The sequence below is a fragment of the Polypterus senegalus genome, chromosome 13, assembly GCF_016835505.1.
Source record: "Polypterus senegalus isolate Bchr_013 chromosome 13, ASM1683550v1, whole genome shotgun sequence".
Taxonomy (NCBI): Eukaryota; Metazoa; Chordata; class Cladistia; order Polypteriformes; family Polypteridae; genus Polypterus; species Polypterus senegalus.
This window is the reverse complement of record NC_053166.1, coordinates 100100082-100124467: the sequence shown is the minus strand read 5'-3', so window position 1 is coordinate 100124467 and position 24386 is coordinate 100100082. Positions and strand designations below refer to the sequence as shown.

At 40.8% G+C, this 24386-nt stretch overlaps 1 protein-coding gene across 1 annotated transcript in view; it reads left to right on the top strand.

Moving 5' to 3' along the window:
- Positions 1–24386, top strand: part of LOC120542512 (caM kinase-like vesicle-associated protein) — an 807007-nt gene that overhangs the window by 496893 nt on the left and 285728 nt on the right. Inside the window, exon 4 of the mRNA XM_039775025.1 lies at positions 1156–1287. Within this exon, the coding sequence (XP_039630959.1) occupies positions 1156–1287 (132 nt within the window). The remainder of the gene's footprint in view (positions 1–1155; positions 1288–24386) is intronic.

Below are 24386 nucleotides of genomic sequence, written 5' to 3'. Positions count from 1 at the left end.
CCTCACTGAGCTTTCAAATTCCCCTTCAGCCACGCTTACTGTCTCCCTGCCTTAAGCTGAGTCACTACCTCCGAGCAACACATTAGTCACGCCCACTCCCAGAAGAAGTAACCTTGTTTAACCCCTGAGCATGGCCCTATACTCTCTGGAAGGACTTCCTCCTGGCTGTCTGCTTTCTCTCTCTTGTTCACTTGCACCAGCTCTCTCTCGGTTTTGCTTTCTTTCGTTCTTCTCTATTTGATTCTCTTTTTCTTTCTCCTCCCTTAACCTGTTTCTCCCCTTTTCACATTCTTTCCTATATGCCTCTGTGGGCACACCATCTCAATCGTGCACTGCAGGAAGCCAATGAAGCAACCAAGACAAATCTCACCCTCACATGCAGGCACGTCTCATCCTAATTACTCTACCAACCCCCTACAGTGTGAGTGCACACACCTACTGAGAGCAAGCATTTATTTATTAAAACAGCCCTCTTATTTTGATCCTCAGACCCAGTACACCACAGGGCTGCAGTTTACAGGACTTAAATAATCTGCCGCTAACTGTCTTTGTGCAATATACCACTAGACAATTTCAGAGGTCTTTTGGAGTCCATGCCTCTCACTGCTGTTTTGGTGGCATAAAGGGGAACTACAAAATAATAGGCAGGTGGGTTTAGTGTTGCAGCTGATTGGTGTAAGTGCAAATGATTTTTTTTTAATTAGGGCGCAAAGAAGTTTCTCCCTAGTTCATATATATGTGACTTAAATGTGAAAGCAACTGAAATAATGACATCAGCAGTTTACCTGTACATTCCAAAGTCAGGAAGTGGCAAAGGTGTTATCATACAAGGATATTTAATAAAACAACAACACATGAAAATAAATAATAAATTAACATGTTAACTTGAAATAAATCCTTCTGAAAAGTTTTTTGTCTATTATAATTTCTCCAGTGCTTTGAAGGAGAGCAACAAGAAATAAATTATACGCTTACTATATTTCTTATTTTTGCTCTGTTTTTACTATTGATATTTAATTTTAGCATATGCCAAAATTTTTGACAGTTTAAAATACATCATATGTTAACACCAATCAGACCATTCTGGATAGTTACTTTTTGCTGCTTGTTAATGTTTAAATAAAATAATTTATGTTTTTCATATTATTGTTTCAGAAAGGAGTTCTGTGAATTGTGCCTAGCAAAGGAACGGCAGACGGAAAAAGTATTTGTGTGTAAGAAGTTCCTGAAGAAAGATGGACGGAAAGTGCGAAAGGCTGCCAAAAATGAAATCATGATCCTAAAAATGTAAGAGTTTTGGCAATAGTACTTGCTGTTCTCAGCAGAATAATTTTTATTATTCATACATTATGTTTTTAAGAATCAAGTTTTTTTTCTGGCCAATAATAAGAATTAACAAAAGCTAAAATTTTAAGACCTACTGTAAATTAGGACATGTAGGTGGAGAGACCTTTGATGAACAGTAGTTAGAGATAGCTACAAGCAGTTTATAGTGAGTTTTTGGTAATGTGAATGACAGGTAGGTGGATCACAACATGGTGTTAGTGGTTACTTAAACTGATGCTACTAAAACGGTGTAAATCTCTCTCTCTGTAAGTTGCTGAGTTAAGTACAATGAAAGGTGCCACATTAAAAAAAGGTTCACTGATTAGGTGCAATTGGATTATTATCTGGTTTGGTTTGGCCATTCCAAAACTTTAATTCTTTTTTGTAGTTATTTAGTTATAACTTTGCCAATAAGTTTGGAATCATTATCCTATTTAAGTATCCATTTTCAGTCAAGCATTAGCTATTACACAGCAGAATAATTATGATTTTATAGAAGAAACAGAAACCTTACTAAACTACAAAGATAGAGTATTTGTGAATTTCCCCTTGGGATTAATAAAGTATCTATCTATCTAGAGATGATATAACATTGTTTTATGAAAGACTAGCAAAATACCAACCAGCCAGTAGATCAGTACTGCCTTTAAAATTTTATTAAAAATTAAACCTTTTTAAAATGAGGGAAAATATACCAATAATTATTTGTTATGGATCTCATTGTATACCACATTGTGAGTTCGGCCCTCCGATTGTAATATGACCAAGCCGTGCGCTGAGCTTATTCTTGAGCATGCAATGTACAGTTGGCCATGTGAAAAGTAATCTCGTTTCAAATCTCACAGCTTGGATTGCTGCTGTCATAATCAGTTTGAGTTTCATGGTTTTCTTTCAATTACGACAGTATTTGTAGGACTTGTGTTGAAGAGACATTCGGCATCTGTCAAGCGTTGTAAGTATACAACCAGTTTCATCGATAACTTCACATCCAGCTTTTGAGAGTTTAAACATTCATAAACATCAAAGTGTCCACTACTGAAATCGTCACCTGTGAATCTAATATGTTTAAGAGGCATTGACGGTTGTCGAAAGGTGTAAAATATTTGGCCATTTCGGTACACTTGAAAGCATACAACCGAACAATTCAGCAGCAGCCATCAACTCGAGGGCTCCAATGTGTTGGGGAGGCATATAAGTAGGTTAGTTGAGGATTGTTTAAACTAGGAAAATCGGGGCAAGAAGTTTAGGACTTGTCAGGTTTAGAACTGTACATGAAGAAACAAACAATAGTGTACAAATAAATATGCATAGTATCATAAATTGTAATCCAAAGTTTAACTTGCCTTAATGCTAGAAGTATCAAAAATGAAGCAAGGGAACTGGAGATGAATATGTTGTTTGTTGGTTAGTTGGGATGAACTGATACAGCACATTAACGCACCCACCACACGACAAACCACCTCAAGATACCAGAGTAGGACATGAGCAGAGCCATGCAACGGGTGACCTCAGCACAACACTATTTCAAATGGAATGGAACAGTATTTTTTTTTTTTTTTTTTTTACAGTGGATGCATTGACAATCCGGCCACCAAGCCCCAAGTATTTCCTATAAATTGGAGGACCTGCTTGCAGGTGTGAAAGAAACCCCCCCGAGGCAGACAGGAATAGTTCAGTCAATTAGATTGTTATTCTGTCACAGATATGTACCTGAATTCTATGTTGCAAGGCAGAAGAGCAAAGTTCCATTTTTCGATTGGCTTTTTATAATATCGTTTGCTTAAGCATTTTATTTTATTATGCTAATGGGACACCTGTTCTTATTTTTTTTGTCAGACAGACCCTAAAGAAGGAAAGGTCATCTTTCCTGTGTCAAATAGATGCGTTCCTAAAGAAACTGGAAGTTGTCCTGGGTGAGATTATTGAACCCTGTCTTATGTCACATGCCTGTATGAATAACTTGCTGTCACAGCAAAACAGCTTAATCAGTGATTAACCTTAAGTAGCTTGCAAGCAGTTAATTTTTCTTTCACACAGGGCTGGATGCCGGTTAACGTCATACCCAATTCAGAATAATTATGATTTTATAGAAGAAACAGAAACCTTACTAAACTACAAAGATAGAGTATTTGTGAATTTCCCCTTGGGATTAATAAAGTATCTATCTATCTAGAGATGATATAACATTGTTTTATGAAAGACTAGCAAAATAACCGCAGCTGTATAGTACTGCCTTAAAATTTTTATTAAAAAAATTAAACCTTTTTAAAATGAGGGAAAATATACCAATAATTATTTGTTATGGATCTCATTGTATACCACATTGTGAGTTCGGCCCTCCGATTGTAATATGACCAAGCCGTGCGCTGAGCTTATTCTTGAGCATGCAATGTACAGTTGGCCATGTGAAAAGTAATCTCGTTTCAAATCTCACAGCTTGGATTGCTGCTGTCATAATCAGTTTGAGTTTCATGGTTTTCTTTCAATTACGACAGTATTTGTAGGACTTGTGTTGAAGAGACATTCGGCATCTGTCAAGCGTTGTAAGTATACAACCAGTTTCATCGATAACTTCACATCCAGCTTTTGAGAGTTTAAACATTCATAAACATCAAAGTGTCCACTACTGAAATCGTCACCTGTGAATCTAATATGTTTAAGAGGCATTGACGGTTGTCGAAAGGTGTAAAATATTTGGCCATTTCGGTACACTTGAAAGCGACAACCGAACAATTCAGCAGCAGCCATCAACTCACATGCAGATCCATAGGTGAAGGGCTTGAGCATTTCACTCTTCTAGTGCTCCTGTGTAGTATAATTATCTCCTGTACCGTCATCAGTCCACACCTTGAACCTGTCCGAGTCATTCAATACATAAGACACAATGTTCCTCCGGATATCAAGAGTGAGCCTGATACGACCGTGCAATATGTAACAAAGAGAATGGAAAAGGCAGGTGCCATTTGCCTTTTATTAGTATAGATAAATGGAACAGAGTACACAGAGTACAGTTTCCATCAGGCAGAAACAGTGTGCTGCAGCAGACAATTTCATCAGCTCCCACAAAGTGTAAATAGGAGCATAATCATGTGGGGATGCGCGGGGTCACATCTTACCAAATTTAAGTGAAGCAGCAGCAGCATTTATATGGCTATAAGAAAGTGCACTTACCGTTGGTGTGTTGAGGGCGCTGTCACGGGAACGCGGGGCTGTCTAGCGTCTGAGCGCGGTGAGGCGGGGTGTGTTTTAGAGATGGGATTTATGGCTCTTTGAGGGGATACGGATCTTGGCGATCCGTTCCTTTCAAAGAGCTGTTCAAAAGAACGGCTCTTTGGCTCTTTTTAAATATTTAGTCAGTTTTAAGACGCCAGCTTGGGGGCATCTTAGTTTATCCTGGAAATAATCACTGGGAGGAATGATGAGGTGAGATTTGTAGTCAAATAATTAAAACTCAGATATCACACACCAATATCTGAGTTTGAATTATTCTGAAATATTGATTATTACCTCATTTGTCATGTGTGGACTATATTCCATAGGGTTGCACAACATCCTTCTGCTTAGACAGTGACATCACTATTTTGGATTTACCTTTAGTACAAAGTGTGTGTATGTGTAAAGATATGTTGACTTATGTTATTCATACAATACCTACTCGCAAATAAACATCAAAAACAAAGCCGGCTTGAATGAATTTCTGTGCAAAACAGCTTTTACTACAAACACACAAAAACACAAAACAAGAACATTTTGATAGAAAACAAAAAATATTTCAAGTTTTAAATATATACTGTAGATAAAATTAGAATAAATAAAATGGAAATGTCTACATTACTACTACTACTATTACTACTATTACTACTGTAAACTTTGCAAATAGGACATCAGCCCCTTGAAGTCTTAAATGAACACAAAATGCAATGTAAATAAATACAAAGCAGTTCCTTACTTTATGGATTTTTCTGCCTCTTTCTTGTTCTTGGGCAAATTTGCATTAAGGAAGACAAAAGCTCTGACCTTTTTGGGCTTAAGGCGACTTCTCCTCTCTGAGATTATCTGTCCAGTTTTTGAGAATATTCTCTCAGAGGGAACTGATGTCGCTACAACACAAAGATTCTTGGCCATCAGCTTGCTAAGCCTGGGGTAAACAGGCGCTCGACTCTCCCACCACTTGAGGGGATCCTCATGTGTTGGAAGAAGAGGCTCCTCCAGATAGGCTCGCACCTCCATGACAGCATCGGCGGTGGGATTCCTGGCTTCCACTGTTCCAGGTACCTGCTCATAGGGGTGAGAAATATAACAATGGGAGATACCATTTTTATGTGATTAGATTAGATTAAATTAGATTCAACTTTTGTCATTGCACAGTGTAAGAGAACAGAGTAATGAAATGCAGTTTAGCATTTAATTAGAAGTGACAATAGTAGATTTGCATATGTGCAGTATGTACAGATTAAATGCAGTGATTTACAGCTGGTGGAAGTTTTAGACTGAGATATCAGACTGATTTCATTCTAGAGATTTTTAGAGAAAAAAATGTGAATTATTGTTGCCACCCTTACTTCCACATGGAAATGGCTCCAAACTATTGATCCAGCACCACTGCCTGCTCCTTCCAGTCCTTCCACAGCTGGTTGCTGTTGGATGGGTGTGTCACTGCTAGTTCTTGCTGCTGCAGTTGACAGCCTTTGAAACGTCTCATCTGCTGTTCTGCCATCAGGGAAGGCCATCCTCTTAAAACGCGGGTCAAGTGCAGCAGTATCTGCTAGTATGTGGTTGACATGAATCCTGTGGAATCGCGATGACATACTTGCACACAGACTGTCGATCACACCTTGCGCGGCCACTGTTGTAGTGTTTTGACGAAAATCAGCGGTGGCTCTTAGAAGTCCCCTGGCCAGCACTATGACCTTCGAGGCTGTCAAGTAGCTGGTGGAAAAAAAAACTTTAATGTTACAATTTTAAAGCTGAAACAATGATAAATATTACAATGTATTAAACAGATATCTATAGTGGTATCAAATATCCATAATTTTTTATCAGAAATTGGCATGCAGACTACAGAAATCTACTGACAATTATATACACTCCAGTGTATTACTTAGATTTCTAATATGGTATAAAATATTCATAATTTACTATCAGGTACTATGCATGCATGCTAAAGAAATATACTGCTGTCCAACTGAGCTACATACTTTTCTGCACTGAGTTCCACAGTGACTTCCTCAAATGTTTGCAAGATTGTGCACATTTCTTGCACTGTGGTCCATTCCTCCTGGGACAGGTGGCGAACAGGTGCATTGGTGACGGCCAGGGTGGAGATTATGGCATTTTTACTGGCAATAAAGCTTTTCAACATGTAGTAGGTGAAATTCCACCTTGTAGGATAATCCTGTTTTGGTCGGAGCTCCTCCATCTTCATTTGTAGTTGAGTCTCCTTCAGTTTTTGTGCCCCCATGGTGCTTCTGTGAAAGTATTCCACTGCCTCTTTCACCTTATCAATGATGGGCTTTGAAGCTTGCAGGACATCTCTTACCACCAGGTTAATAGTATGAGCCAGGCATGGAAGGTGCGTCCATCCAATGGTTTGTATAGCCTTAGTAACATTTGCTGCATTATCGGTTAGGCAGCACACGACTTTCTTGTCCACCCCCCACTCTGCTGCAACACTAAGCAGCTGTTGTGCAATGTTGTCTGCTGTGTGCCGCTCACTGAATTCAAAACAGTCCAGGAGGCAGGAGGCCACACGGAAATCCTTGATAAAATGGCAGGTTACAGACATATATGATGCTGTCGTTCTTAATGTCCAACAGTCTGTGGTTAAACAGACAGCTGGTACTTTTGACACCCTTCTCTTCAAAGATGCTGTCTCCCTGTCATACATATTCGTGACCTTCTGGGCTAAGGCCTTCCTACTTGGAGGAATGTAGGAGGGGTTGAGCGCCTGTGAATATTTTTTGAATCCTGTGTCCTCCACTATTGAGAAAGGCTGGAAGTCAGTGGCTATCATCTTTGCCAGATCTTCATCTATCTTCTCCTGTCTTAATGGGGTCAAGACAGGAGGTAATAAATATTGACTGATGGATGTTTGCTTTCTTTTTGGTCGTGCCTGGCCAGGCGATGTGGTGGGCCCAGTGGGGTCAGAGGCTGCTGGGGCTGCAGTTGCACTTGATGTGGAGGCAGAGGAGGCAATGGACACATTAGTGTCACGGTTGTCCTCTGAGTCTGGCTCTGCTCTCAAACCTGTGACCTGCAGTGTTGGGTGTTGAGTCTTCAAATGCCTGTGTAAATTATTTGTTGACCCAGACTTAAATGAAATGACTTTCTGACAAATGCTGCATTTAGCCTTACTGTTTTCTTCGCGAGAAAAGTGCACCCAAATGCTGCTCCTTTTCCTCTGGCTCATTTTCACGTGTGTAATTTATTCCTTCGAACGACCCGCTATTACTGACTTTGGCACTGAGACAGAGAGGCACTCGCACATTTCATTTTTTTTTTTTTATTTTCACTGGAGTAAGCATGTGACAGCAGCATGCACAAGTCATGGCTCCGCTCCTACTCACTGGCTCCTCAGTATTTACAGTCTATGGCTCCTACCCAATGAGAGGCACACAGGGTGGTAGAGTACTCACGTGAAGGATGCATGCACAACTATCATCATTGTTAGGCAGTAGCACCCCTGCTGGGTGCGCCCCTCCCTCTGTGTGGGTCTGCCGCCCCCAAAGCGAAGACTGTTCTGTCTCGCGGAGGAGCTAATTTGTGTGCATCTGTGTGAAACATGCATAGGAAAAAAAGAATGACAGAAAGAACAGCCCCCCCCCATCCCCTCCCCCCCCAGCCGCGACTCGGCTCCCATCGTTCATGTTTATGAGCCGTTCAAAAGAATCGATTTGTTCGTGAACGACACAACTCTAGTGTGTTTGGACACACGTGGGGCCGGTATAATGGCCAGTACGGGCTCGACCGCACGTGTTCATTTTTACACTCCGGTGTCCTCACAACCTGCCCAGTGCAGGCGGTTTAAAGTGCGGCGCGCCTAAAATAGAAAGCCGGCACATGTTTGAATCAGAGTTAGGGATACCATAACGTTAAAAAAATTGTTTACTTACTGGTGAATCGGCAACAGGTATGCTTGAGCTCAGCATAGCCATTGGCTGTACCGGAGGACTTATACGCGCACGCGACCTGCAGGAGTTTGGTTGTAAATACATAGTTGCCCGGTGCATGTCGCAACACGTGGCTTGAACGCGCTACCGTCTATCGGGATAGGTGCATGAGGTAGACGTTTTGGCAGATTGGCTGGACAATCTTGCCGGTTATATTTAAAGAGTTACCGGCCAACAGGGGTCGTCAGTGGACCTAAGAGCGAGGTAGGAGTAAGCACTGCTGAGCAATTTGTAGGAGCAGCTGTGATTTTTGCGGCTTTTGCGTATATTCTTTTTGTATATATTCTTTTGTATATAGAGTAATATATCTCCTAGTGATTATTTTTGGTGGAGGTATATATTCTTATTTGGTGCTGGGACAGTTTTTGATTTTGGGTTCGGTGCAATTGTTTTTTTTTTTTGTTTTTTTTTGTATATACACACTTGTTTTTGTGCATTTTTCTTTTCTGCTGGAGGAACGTCTCGAACCAGATATAAAAGAAGACAACCTTCATTATTGGAGTGTGTGTGTGTAGTTTTTGTAGGAGTGCACTGTTTTTGTAAATACACCATATTTTTCCTTTTTGTTTGTTTTTATTTCTTTTTGAAGTGTTGGTGTTGAAGGACTGTGTCTCAAAGCCCACCTGACACTACTGCATTTTTTTTGTACAGCACTCTTGTAAATAAACTTGCACCATTCACCCTTCAATTTTTGTCTCCCACTACACGGGGCAAATCAAAATCAGAATCTTATGAAAGACAGCAGCTTTTGTTTCCAGACATGTAAATTCTGTTCATGGTGGACATTCCCACAGATTTGTTATTGTAATTAGTACCTTCGTAAACAAAATGTACTCGGTGGACTTCCCAGTTCAGGACCCCAGGCATTTGCTTGCCTTGCCTGTCCTGTCATTACACCTCTGTTGACAGCACTGGACACAAGGCAGAGAACAACCTTGGAGAAAGAAATATGGAATTGCCAATTAGCCTAACTTGCAATTCTTTGGAATATGTGAAGAAAGCACTCACAGAAAAACTCATACGGAAACAGGGAGAAGGTGTAGACATTCAGGCATGGGATTCAAACAAGGTCTCCTGGAATCACTATGCCACTCTAAATAACAGTAATCAAAGTTCAAATGCATTGTTCAAATTACCTTTTAAGTTACAATTTTGAAAAACAAAATTAGAGGTGTAACACTCTGAGCCTCAAAAACTGGACACAACCAACACAAATATAGTCACAGAGGTTTTTATTATAAAAATACCTGACAAACATTTCTTTAAAGGTTGCAAAAGCACAATTATGAACAAAATCTTCCTTCCTCCCTTTCCTCCCTTCTCTACTCTCTCTGTGCAACCGCCCGTCCATCCATCTGTCCATCTCCCTCCAGTGAGTGTTGCTTTACTTCCTCCTGACTATAATCCAGCTGGAAGAGGCTGGATGACTTCTTTTTATGTCTGACCCAGAAGTACTTCTGGTGCCAGGGCACAGGCCAATGGAAGGACTTCTGAGTCAAGTGGAAGCCCAAAAACAGGAATCATGAAAGGTTTACACACAGCACTTCAACTCCCATCATGTCCTCCTGAGGTCCTGGGATGCTGCCTTCTAGTGGGTGGAGAATAAACATATTCTGAAATACAAGCTTTCCCCAGCTGCTCTTTTGTTTTGTCCTCCTATCCCGGTAATGGTCCCATACTTATTCCCTATAGCAGGCATGTCAAACACGCAGCCTGCAACAGAAATCTTTGCGGCCCGCATGACAGATCCTAGTTAGCACTAAACTTGTACAAAATAATTACTATCATTTGTGATTGAATCATTCTGCATCTTTGGCGTTACTTATTGACTTTTTTTACTTCTGCCTTCTGACAAAAGCACGTTTTCCCATGGCATTACGGTACCGGAAACATCATCTGCTAGTATAGTTGTAGCTGCGAATTTGCAACTGAAGTGCTAGGCTGCGGTCCACAGCCCACTACCGGGCCACAAGAGAACTGCCAGCAACGGACACTCACCCAGTGAAGGGCTGTAGCAAAAAGGGTGCCCCCTTCACTGAGGACACTTTTCAGAACGCTAGGCGGGCGGGGCTTTGCAGCAGCGCAGAAAGAGGAGAGAGACCACGGTGAGAGAGTATTACAACAAAGTATTTTTATGTTTCTGACAGTTTCCCCATATGACACGAATCCACAGAAATCTCGTTACTACGAAGTACATTCAGCAGCAGATACTTTTATTACAGCGAAGTGACCTTGAAATGCTTGAATGAATCATCCACAGAGCAGTTAGTTCTGTGGTCACAGCTCAGTTGTGGACATTTGCACAACGATCCCCAAACAGAAACACTGTAAAAAAATGTTCTTTCTTCGAACTTTCCTCGTACTGTTTTTTTGCTCTTTTTGTTTTGTGTGGTTTTAAGTGATACATTTTCCTTATTGCTCGTCCATCCATCCATTTTCCAACCCGCTGAATCCGAACACAGGGTCACGGGGGTCTGCTGGAGCCCAGCAACATAGGGCACAAGGTAGGAACCAATCCTGGGCAGGGTGCCAACCCACCGTTGGACACACACAAACACACCCACACACCAAGCACACTTAACTCATTGACTCCCTTCTATAGAAACAGCATACTTGTTATATGCAAAAAAGAAGAAAAATCTCGGGTTGCAAACGTATGCGAACTGCTGCATTTGAAGACGCCGAAAAAGCCGTTTTTATGTGGTTGCAGTGATGCTTGTTTAAGAAACATTCAAATTAATGCGGCACTCATTCAAGAATATATGAGGTTTTTAAACTCTCTTGGGACCCGGACAAACAATCTCACACGTGGCAATAGCACTTCGGGACGCACTTCAGCATGTCGTTCCCATTGGACGGGGGGGATCCCAGATCCCAAAAGAGTTCAGAAACCTCATAATATGAAGAAGAAGAAAAGGATAATATTTCTTCTGACTGATAACGGTGCTGACCACAACATGCTTCCACACTTAGATAATGTTCACGTTGAATTCCTTCCACCCAATTGCACGGCAGTGCTTTAGCCATTGGATTTGGGCATCATTCGCACCCTGAAAATGTATCATCACAAGGAAATGCTGAGAAAAATTCTTGTCAGCATAACTTGTAGATAGGAGAAGATTAAAATAACGCGAAAGAAGCTATTGAAGCTGCTTCCATTTCCAACATCCTATCTTTGTGATGCACGTTTTCTGCAGTGACAGCAGCCAAAACGAGATTGCGGAGTAGACTGAACATAAGCAACACACATCACGTGTCACTGTCTTCCATCCTCCCCAGATGGGATTGTCTGGTTGCAGGAAAACAAGCTCAGGGCTCTCACTGATTCTGCATTATGGTAAGCTGTATGATTTCTATTACTAAATTATAACTTAATAATTATAGAAATGTAATGTAAATTGTGTATAAAACTGCCCTATGAACCCACCCATAATCACCCCATAAATTCCAACCTCCAACAACCCACCGGTCCCTGGAAAAATTTGTTTCTAGTAAAGTGGTCCTTGGTGTCAAACAGGTTGCAGACCACTGGGCTTCACTATTGGCTGGGTTGCTGAGACGGGCCACTGGGCAGAAGTGACCGTCACGAGTAGTAATAGCTCGCATATTTTCATGTTTTTTTGCTCTAGTTTTATGTAATTTTGTGCTAGTATTGTAACGAACAGTTAATGCAGACTACAGCTGAAGATCTGAAATGGACGCGAGAGGTTGGTGAGTTGTTATTAACAGATTTTTATGATTTTGAGTTTGTATAATTAGTGTAGGTCAGGCGGCTTTTTGCATATCGGCTTATTTTACAATATAAACTTTGAAGTAAGCTTAGTAAAGTAAAATTAGATTTTTGGAGGATTTGTTTTCCAACTTGTATTACTGAGCAATGAATTCAGTGAGCATTTTTGTGATTTCAGTTCACACGAACAGGACTTTGTGCTGTTTACGTCACCATACTCTTACAACGTTGAGAATGCGCCTGAGAATATCCAAATGGAATTGATTGAACTGCAGTCAGATTCTATTCTGATGGCAAAATACAATGAAGTTGGTGTACCAGGCTTGTATGCATACCTGCCACCTTCGTATGTACAGATCCATAAGTTGGCATTGAGAGTACTGTCTATGTTCGGAAACACTTACCTTTGTGAGCAATTGTTTTTGTTAATGAAAGCTACCAAAACCCCACATCACTCAAGAATTACTGTCGAGCACCTTTCATCCCTCATAAAAGTTGCAGCTGCACAAGATAAAATAAATCTCACACTGTAAGACTCCTATATAAGCAATGAATATAATATAATGAATATAATATAATAATATAAGGACCTAGCTAAGAGGCTAAGACTCTAATTGTATGTTGTTGTATGGAGATTGTATGGAAATAAATTGCTTTTCTTTAAACTTTAAGTGTTACATTTTTTAAAGTTTTCAGTATTGGAAAGAAAGCTACAGTAACTGTGTATAATAGTATAATAGTATTTGTTACAGTGCGGCCCGCTGACGCACTTATGGCAGTCGAAGCGGCCCACCAATTTTAGTAAGTTTTACATGCCTGCCCTATAGGATGCCAGTCCATTGCTGTCCTTTCATTCTGGCTTCTCTTCTATCTTTTTCCTGGATGGGATGCCAAATAATTCTGAATGGAATGACTTGGACACTGGTATTAATAAAATGTTTATAAAAATCCTCATCACTTTTACCCAACACGAGAGCCCCCATCTGAACTGCAATTTCACTGACTCTGATTCTACCAGGAAATTAACCATTACACTGTGTTAATTTGGGATCCCTTAACTCTGTTTCTTTTATTTGTACCGTACAGAGATCTCTTAACTGTACAGCCAAATAAGCCCTACTGGATATGAGCAAAGCAAAGAATGTGATATCATTTATCTAGACTTTCAGAAAGCATTTACTAAGCTGCAAAATGAGAGATTGGTCATCAAACTAAAAGAAGTGAGAGGTCAGGGTGTGGTGTGTAGATGGGTACAGAATTGGCTCAGACACATAAAGCAGTGGATTATGGTGTGAGGAACCCTATCAGTATTGGCTGATGTTAAGAGTGGTGTTCCACACGGGGTTGGTGCTAGGGCCGCTGCTATTTTTAATATATATTGTGATAGATGGCCAGGGACCCTGCTCTAACAGGACGCCTGGAGGAAGGATGGACTGGGAGAGCAGCACTATTCTTCCCTGGGCGCCTGGATGGTCCTTGAACCCTGGAGGACAGTGCTTCCGCTACACCAGGAAGTGCTGCCGGACCAGGGATGGTGTACACCTGGACTGCTTCCGGGTGTAAGGGCAGCACTTCTGCCACACTGGAGAGTGCTGCCAGAAGTTTGTCATTGTGCACCTGGTGCACATCCGGGAAAAGATAAAAGGGGCCGCCTCACTCCACTAGGGGAGCTGGAGTCGGGTGGAAGAGGACGGTGCTTGTTAGAGGGGAGTGGAGGCGGCTGAAGAAACAAGGACTGAGTGAATATTGGGTGAATAAACTTGTGTGTTGTGGACATTTTGGTGTCGTGTCTATCTGTGACCAGGCTATCTTTTACAATATAAAGGATTTGAATAGGAATTTAAGTTACAGGCTGGTTGAGTTTACAGATGATACCAAGATAGATGGATTGACAGATAATCTGGAATCTGTTAAATTATTACAGAGGAACTTGGATAACATACAGGCCTGAGCAGATTTGCGGCAGATAAAATTTAATGTAAGTAAGTGTAATGTGTTACGTGTTAGGTCTGAATACATAATGGGAGGAATGAAAATCAAAAGTACATTTTACGAGAAGGGTTTAGAAGTTGTAGTGGTCTTGACACTATCAACTACCAGACAGTGTTCAGAAGCCATTAAGAAGGCTAACAGAGTGTTATGTTATATAGCACAATGTTTAGAGTACACGTCCAAAGAGGTTTTGCTCAAGCTTTATAATGCACTGGTGTAGCCTCATCTGAAGTACTGTGTGCATTTTTGATCTCCAGATTACAAAAATGACATAACAGCACTAGAAAAAATACTGAGAAGAGTGACTAGGCTGATTCCAGGGCTACAGGGGATGAATTCGGTGGAAAGATTAAAAGAGCTAAGCCTTTTAATTTTAAGCAAAAGAAATTTAAGTGGAGAAATGACTGAAATGTTTAAAATTATGAAGAGAATCAGTACAGTGAATCAACATTTTTATTTTAAAATGAATTCATCAAGAACACAGGGACACAGTTGGAAACCTAAAGGTAAATTTCACACAGCTTTATCTGTGGCACCTCTACACAATAACCACCTTTTTCCACCCTGTTAAACCTACATGGTTTTTAATGTTTGGAAAAAATACACTTAGATATCTGTACATAAATAATGTCTTTGCATCCTATGAACAATTACACTCCAAAAATATGCCCTATTTTCCTCACCTCCCATCTATTTCTATTCCAGAAGAAATACTGATCAGTCTTGAGGTCTTAGAAAGCATTTCTATAATATATAAAAATATTTTAAAATCCCTTCCTTTCAAAGATCCCAGAGTAAAGTGAGAAAAGGGTCTCAACATTTCAGAAAAGGAGTGAAAGGCAGCCATGCGAAGAATAGCTCCATGTGCAAAGCATACAATTATTCAACTTCCTTTATCCTTTATCAAGCACATGTATCTTGTTAAAAATTGTCCAAAATGTTTCCAGGATGAAATCCAATCATTATGGAGCAAAATGTTTAAATGCCTATCAGACTGCCTTGGTGTCACAATCACTCTTAATCCATTAACAGCTGTGTTTGGTATACTCCCAGATGGGCTTAAAGTGGAGAAGGACAGTAATTTCAATTACAAACAGTAATTGCTTTTTCTTCACAAATAGCATGTAGACTTATCTTGCTCAACTGGAAGAATCTTAGCCCACATCTTTTAATTCAGTGGTTAAATGATGTCATATACTATTTGAAATTGGAGAAAATAAAATTTTCACTTAGAGAGTCTGTTCAAAACTTTTTTTAAAATCTTGCAGGATCTAATTAATAAAATTTTCCTCCCTCTTTTCTATTCTTGTAGTTTTACTCTGGCTGTTGGCCTTCCTCTCTTTCTCTCGGATGGGGGTTGAATTGAATTTACTTTTATTAAGTTTGACTTCTTTATATGGAATGTCACTTGCTTTTGATAAATTCAATTAAAAAAATTGCACAAATAAGACTTTAGGGACTTTCAAAACTAGATTTGATAGTATTTTTGAAGAATTAAGTGGATAGGAATGGTCAACTTTGCTGTGCTGAATGGCCTGTTCTCATCTAGATTGTTAAAATATTCTAATGTACTCCCAGGTTTAGTAAATATAGTCCCATGGCTTTAATTGGAGCTTTTTCAGTGCTTTCAAAATCACACACTCTTGCTTTAATTGAGTTCAGTACTCTTAACAGTGTGTAAAGCTGTGTGTGTAACATATCCAAGTCCATGGGTTTGATTCATTACCAAGTTTTCATTATTTTTCTTAAACAGGGTTTTAAAAAATGCAGTCTGTACACAACCTAATAATAATAGTAATACATTTTATTTATATAACCTAGGAAGACCCTAGTATCTAAAGACAGATTAACTATGTCAAGTACACTATCAATTAGCTCATCTGAATTTATTCAGAATATTAGCAAACCTAGAAGCTTCAGATGCACCAAAATTACTTTTTTAACAATATGCTGCTCTTTAGTTCTAGTTACCAGTATTTCCTTGTCAAATAAAATGCACAAATGGTCAGATATACCAGCATCCATGATCTGCCTCTTGTGAATTTTTAATCATTTTGAAATTACTAAATAAAGCATTTGCTCTCCCTTAAATTTAGGATTGCTGATGTGCTGGCTATGATTAAAGGACTGCAGAAAGATAATAAATGCTCTTGGTTTGGGGTTACACTAACTATTTACATGAAAACTGAATGTTCCTACAATTAGGAACCTGTTGTAATTAGTTATTATTATGGATACTAATTAATTCCTCATTAAAAGAAGCATTATGTTTTGAAGGTCTATAAATGGTCAACATGAGAGACTCCTCACTCCTTGAATAGCTATAGCAAAATGCTCAAAAGACTTAAAAGAACCAAAATTGGTATCTTTACAAATTAATTAGTTTGAGAAAATACTTGCAAAACCACCACATTTTTTTACTTTGGTGAACTAAATGAATAAAAATGCATTTCAGAGGAGTGGCTTCAACACATAGTTGCTGGCTTCAGGTGCTACTGGGGTGGAAACAAAACTGGCAGAGTATTGCTGGAAGGAAAAGCTGACTGCATCATGCTGTACCTTAAGGGCTTTCAGGTGCCTGTAGCCAGTGTGAAGTTAATGTATCTGTTGCTCCAAAACCTTCAGTTCTACATTGATGTTTAGAAGCTCGCAAACCACTGTTCTTTATTGTACTAAATCATTTTCTTGTTGGTTATTGCAGTCAACAAAAAAAGAAGAAGAAAGATAAGCAAACACACAGAGATTCCACAAGACTATTTAGCACAGGAAGTGACCTACATAGTACACATATAATCTATTAGCCCTGTTTAGATTTTTACTAGATAAAGCACCACTGTTTAATAAACACAGTTCTGACAGCCCTCACAACACTACTGTCACTATTTTGTCAGAGACCGTATAACTTTCAGAATCCACCTGAACATAAGCATGTTTGGGCTGGCCAATGCTTTGATTATAGACCATGTAGGAAAAGCATGGATTTCTGCTGGAAGAGGTACTGGTGAGGCCAGCAGGGGGTCTGTTTATGAATACCAATGGCCCAATTCGTTGATGGTGACACTGTGCTATAAAAATGTTGCTGCTCTTCAGATGATACATAAAACCAAAATCCTGACTCTCCATGGTCAATAAAGATCCCTAGTTATCTTTCAAAAAAAGTGGAGTTTACCCCAATGTCCTGGCCAAATTGCCCACCATGGCGTGGTCATTCTGGCCCCCTTAATCATTCCATGTCCCTAACAGTCTGTCTATCTCTCTTACCCTTTCACCATCTAAGAGCTAAGGTGTGTTGAGCGTACTGGCAAATGACTGTCCATGAGGGTGCTTCACATTGGAGGTGGTTGAAGTGGACCCCTCTGTCTATGTAAAGGACTTTGAGGAGTGGGAAAGGTGCTATATAAATGTAAATCATTATTATTATTATTATTATTATTATTACTTATCATCTCATTATACTCTGAATAACTGTATCCTGCATTCTGTACCACAATGATAAAAACTCGCCTCTGTAAAACTTAAAATTAACATGCCCTTCCCAAACTTGCTCAATCCAATTCAGATGCATATAGGCTACAGCATATCCAGGTAGCACTGGACATAAGACAGGGACAAACTCTGGACAGGGTGCCAAAATTAGAACACAACATCATTCACTCTAACAGGAACCTCTCAAATAAGTTTTGCCTTATGGAAGCCCTTTGTGAGTGTCCTTATTAAGTTAACTAAAGTAATCACAGACTGCTCTTAATCCTTACAAGGCCCATATATCAAAAGTAGATGGCACATAAAATTACAAATATAAAACATTTGTAAGAATGAAACAATTGCTATGGAAAATGGCAATGATAACGAGACAAATAAAGAAAGAAACAATATATGGTGTCTAAAGCCATAGCAGCCCTTCTACAAACAAACTACCTTCCGTTAGAGCAAAAAACTTCTAATTTTGATAAATCATTCCAACGCCCCTGTTGTTATTTTTCACCTTTTCAGTCTTTGTGTTTTCATTTATAGCTGAGTCATGAAGTCTTCTGCAGATAGTAGTCTCTGAAACATACACATCTGTTCCCTGAAGATTGTTTCTGATCTGTCGGACAAGTGTTTGTGGTTTTTTCTTTACCCATAGTGAGGATTCTTCTGTCATCAGCACTGGAGCTCTTCCTTGGCCTACCAGTCCTTTTGCAATTACCAAGCTCTTCAGTGTATTCTTTCTTCTTGATGATATTCCAGGCGGTTCATTTAGGTAACCCTAAGGTTTGACCAACATATCTAATGGTTTTATTCTTGTGTTTTGGCCTCTAATGGCTTCCTTGACTTTCATTGGCACAGCTTTTCTCCTCATGTTGCACAATAACAACTACAGACTCCAAAGGTAGTCTGTAAGTGGGAGCAAGCCTAGGCATCTTATGCCTACAATAATGAAGCAATAAAACACACCTAAGTAATCACAACCACGTGACTCCAATTGTCCCAAACATTATGGTGCCATGAAATGGGGGCATTTGTTAAAAGTGTTGTTATTTCTCAATTTTTGATGTGACTAAAATGAAGTGAACTTAATGATTTATCTATAAAATTATTTATTTATAAAATGTAATATACATACTTTAATGTATTTCATCATTACAATTATATCAAGTATAAATATAAGGATTACATACATTTAATGTGTTTTGTATGGCAATTGCTGCTTACCACTGCTGTCTGTTTAGGAGGGAGCTCCAGAAGCACTCAACAATTAACAACTGGGTCGATTTTAAGATGACGTTTACGCAGGTCTACTTTAATGATAAAATAAACTATAAAGTTAAAGAGGACATTTTGAGATTAAAGCTGAAATTTCCACTTTAATCACAAAATAAATCACTGTGTCCCTGATTTTTTTCTCTGTGGCTTAAAAAAGCTGCTGTACATTCTGATGCTGCTTTAAATGTGCAAAAGAGGAAAAACAGTACAGAGGATGGTATGAAAGACCTTTAAAATATATTTTGTCATTACATTGGGGAATATGCGACAATGAAAAATAAAAACACCATGAATGCATTTGTATGTTGGCATTTTGATTCAGCACATCAAACCATTCATCAAACATTGAAGCAAGCACATTAGTCCTGTAGGATCTGCAGTAAACAGAGACTCTCACATCATGTTCCAACTTGATCACACTGTGCCCCCTGATTTTTTGCTGGTACTGCAATTTGCGCATGTATTGCGTTAATTTCTGAGGAAGTGCTCAGAGGACACATCATATGAAAGCTGGGAATGTATGGCAGCCATGATGCATGTGTGTACACATTCTGAGTGTGAAGTATAAAGTGGTCAGATGAATAATTAAATTCATGTCAAAGATTATACCTAAATTATATTTGGATTAAGCCAAACTAAAACTCAAGCCTTTGGAGTTAATAGTACACTACTGTTGTGATTATCACCTGTATTATTTTACAAATATGTTCTGAGTGTAAGAAAAAATGCTTAAATTCATTCACAGCTTTACCTCACTAAATCAATTAATTAATTACATAAATAAAAGGACATATCATCTGGTTTAACTGATAATACAACTAACATGAGCAATAAAATGAAAGTATATATTCTTTCCCACTTAGTTAAATTCAGAGTATTGGGGAGTGGAACTCTATCCCAACATCAAGGGTGCAAGGAAAGAAACAGCCATGGAGTGCTGACTCATACATACCCACATCCAGTCTCGACTTGAGCCAATTTTGATCAACCAACCAAACCAGCACATCTTTGGGGATATGGGATGAAAACTAGGATACTCAGGTGACAGCCAAGCTGAGGAACATCATTTCTATCAGCAGAAAGGAATGAATGAGTGCTGTTTTCTGCACCTGCTGAAAATAATCTAAAAAAGTAAGAACTGAACCAACTAAACCCAGTGCCTTACTGTCCAATTAAAATCTTAAGCCTGCATTGTGAAATGCTATGGTCAGTAGTATTAATAATTGCACTTAAATCTAAAAGCATGATTAATACTTGGGAAGACATTAGAATATCATAACACAATTTAAGCCTGGTTCTTATTCTTTTGAACTATTGCAAGTATTTTTGTTTTGCTTTGTTTTGTTTTTAATGGTGGTCCTAGATTTTAAACAAGGAGACTTTAGGGTGTTCCACAGAACAGAGTACCGAGAAGACAAACAGAATAGGTAAGGGTTAGTAACAAATTATAACTATCATATTACTTATGTTTTAGTGCTAATGACCAACAACAGAGATGCAGTTTGTACAGTTAATCAGCAGCTCTTGTCAGGATATGCTAAACTGAAGTAGTGAGTCTTTAGCCGGGATTTGAAAGCTGAGACTGAAGGGGTATCTCTTATAGCAACAGGCAGACCATTCCACAGTTTAGGGGCCAAATGTAATTAAAAGCACAGCCTCCCACTGTTATTTTATTAATCCTTGGAATCATAAGTATACCGGCATCTTGAGATCTTAATGTGCGCTTTGGTTTGTAAATCATGATAAGTTCAGATAAGTCGGACCTTGGCCACTTAAGGCTTTATATGTTAAAAAGAGGATTTTTGAAATCTGCACTAAACTTAACTGGGAGCCAGTGTAAGGATTTAAGAACTGGAGTTATGTGTAAGTATTTTCTTGTTCTTGAAATATTTTTTCAGCAGCAAGAACAATTTTAACATCCAGTGAACACAGCACTGCAGTAGTCAATCCTACTAGTAATAAATGCATGTTCTCAGAATGTTTCTCAGAATCCTGTTAATTTAAAAAGCGTCTTAGTTTCTCAACATTTTTAAGATGGAAGAGACATGATTTGGACAACTTTGTAATGTGCGCTTTAAATGACATGCTACAGTCAAAGTGTTAGTTTCCTCATCAATGTGTAAAATCCCTCATCAATGTTACATGATCATAATTGAAAGCCAAATCAGATAAAAGGTTGCTAAATTCAGTCATGAACAATTAATATGGCCCTGGTGGTCTGTAAACTAGCACTATAATTGTGTTGGAATCTGTTTTAATATTTAATATGAAGGCCTCAAAGGTTAAGTCACCTAAATTATTAGAAGTGATTTGCATTTTATTAAAATGAATTATTGCAAGGCCTCTTCCTCAACCAGGTTCTCTAGACCTATCAAGGAACGAGTATCCATCTGTTGACACCTTAGCTAGTGGAACAGTATCAGATTTACAGTACACCCCCAAAACTCACGGGGATTATGTTCATAGAGCACCTGTGAATTGTAAAAAACCGCATATTTTGCATGTGGTTAAAAAAATGCCTATTTTTATAGTTTAAACCCTAAATATGCCCCCAGAACACTTTAATTTAATTTCAGACTCAGCTTAATACCATCCATCCATCCATCCAATATCCACTGCTTATCCGAGGTTTGGTCGCGGGGGCAGCAGCCTAAGCAGGGAAGCCCAGACATCCCTTTCCCTGGCCACCTCCTCCAGCTCCTTTGGGAGGACCCTGAAGCATTCCAGGGCCAGTGGGGCATGCCTGGAACAAGGGAGGCGTTCAGGGGGCATCCTAACCAGATGCCTGAACCACCTCAACTGACTCCTCTCAATGCGGAGGAGCAGCGACTCTACTCCGAGGCTCTCCTGGATAACTGAACTCCTCACCCTATCTCTAAGGGAAAGTCCAGCCACCCTGCGGGGAAAACTCATTTCGGCAGCTTGTATCCACGATCTTGCTCTTTCAGTCACTACCCAAAGTTCGTGGTCATAGGTGAGGGTAGGAACATAGATCGACTGGTAAATCGACAGCCTCGCCTTTTGGCTCAGCTCTCTCTTCACCACGATGGACCGTTGCAGAGCCTGCATTACTGCGGATGCCGCACCAATCCATATGTCAACCTCCCGCTCCATTTTTCCCTCACTCGTGAACAAGACCCCGAGATACTTGAACTCCTCCACTTGAGGTAGTACTGTGCACCCAACCCGGAGAGAGCATTCCATACTTTTACGGCTGAGAACCCTGGCCTCGGATTTATAGGTGCTGACTCTCATCTGCTTTGCACTCGGCTGCGAACTGCTCCAGTGAGAGCTGGAGGACACTGTCCGATGAAGCCAACAGAACCACGTCATCCGCAAATAGCAGAGACGAGATTCTGAGGTCACCGAACAAGACCCCTTCCCTTCCTTGGCTGCACCTAGAAATTCTGTCAATATAAGTTATGAACCGAATCAGTGACAAAGGGCAGCCCTGGCAATCTCAACGGGAAACGAGTAAAACTTATTACCGGCAATGAAGACCAAGCTCCTGCTCCTCCTGTACAGGGACTGGATGGCTCGTAACAACGAGCCTTGTACCCCGTACTCTTGGAGCACACCCCATAGGATGCTTCGAGGGACACAGTCGAATGCCTTCTCCAAATCCACAAAACACATGTGGACTGGTTGGACAAACTCCCATGACCCCTCCAGGATCCCGGCCAGGGTGTAGAGCTGGTCCAGTGTTCCATGGCCAGGACGGAATCCACATTGTTCCTCTTGAATCCGAGATTCGACCATCGACCAAATTCTGTTCTCCAGTACCCCTGAACCTTACCAGGGAGGCTGAGGAGTGTGATCCCCCTATAGTTAAAGCACATTGTCCGGTCACCCTTCTTAAAAAGGGGAACCACCGCCCCGGTTTGCCAATCCAGAGGCACTGCTCCCGATGTCCATGCAATGTTGCAGAGATGTGTCAACCAGGACAGCCCCACAACATCCAGAGCCTTGAGGAACCCAGGGTGAACCTTGTCCACTCCAGGGGCCCCACCACATCGGAGCTTTTTAAGTACCTCGACAACCTCAGCCCCTGTTATGGATGGGCCCCCCCGGAGTCCTCCAGGTCTGCTTCCTCTAAGGAAGACATGCTGGTGGGTTTGAGAAGATCCTCGAAGTATTCCTTCCTCTGGTCAATAACGTCTACAGTTGAAGTCAGCAGGGCCCCATCTCCACTGTACACATAGTTGGTGGATCACCACTTTCCCCTCCTGAGGCGCCTGACGGTTTGCCAGAACCTTCTCAGTGCCGACGGAAAGTCGTTTTCCATGGCTTCCCCAAACTCCTCCCATGTCCGAGTTTTTGCCTCTGCAACAGCCGATGCCGCCACACACTTGGCCTGCCGATACCCCTTAGCTGCCACTGGAGTCCCACTGGTCAACCAGACCCGATAGGACTCTTTCTTCAGATTGGCCTCTCGAACCTTAGGTGTCCACCACCGGGTTCGTGGATTGCCGCCACGAGAGGCACCAACAACCTTGTGGCCTCAGCTCCGTTCTGCTGCTTCGAAAATGGAGGCTTGGAACATGGCCCATTCAGACTCAGTGTCCTTCGCCTCCCTCGGAATGAGGTTGAAGTTCTGCCGGAGGTGGCAGTTAAATATCTTTCTGACCGGTTCCTCCGCCACACGTTCCCAGCAGACCCCATTATTCATTTCGGTCTGCCTGGTCTGTCCGGCAGCCTCTCCCGCCACCTGATCCAACTTACCACCAGGTGGTGATCAGTTGACAGCTCAGCTGGTCTCTTCACCCGAGTGTCCAAGACATAAGGTCGCAGATTTGATGACACGATTGCAAAGTCGATCATCGAGCTGCGACCTTGGGCATCCTGGAGTCAAGTGCACTTATGGACACCCTTATGCTCGAACATGGTGTTCGTTATGGACAATCCATGACCAGCACAGAAGTCCAACAACTGAACACCACTCGAGTTTAGATCAGGGAGGCTGTTCCTCCCAATCACGCCTCTCCAGGTTTCACTGTAATTGCCGACGTAAGCGTTTTAAGTCTCCCAGCAGGACGATAGAGTCCCCAGGAGCTGCACCTCGCAGCCCCTCTTCCAAAGACTCCAAGAAGGCTGGGTACTCTGAACTGCTGTTCGGCATATAAGCACAAACAACAGTCAGAGTCCTTCCCCCAACTTGAAGTCGTAGGGAAACAACCTTCTCGTCCAATGGGTAGAACCCCAACATACAGGCCTCGAGCCGGGGGGCCATAAGCAAGCCCACCCCTGCCCGACGCCTCTCACCCACAGCAACTCCAGAGTGGAACAAAGTCCAGCCTCTCTCAAGAGGCAAGATCCTTGTTTTAAGTCCATATGGGGTCTCAGGGTCGAGTTAGTCTGGCTCTTCACCTCAGACCTGTTTGCCTTGGGAAGCCCTACCAGGAGCATGTAGCTCCCGACAACAT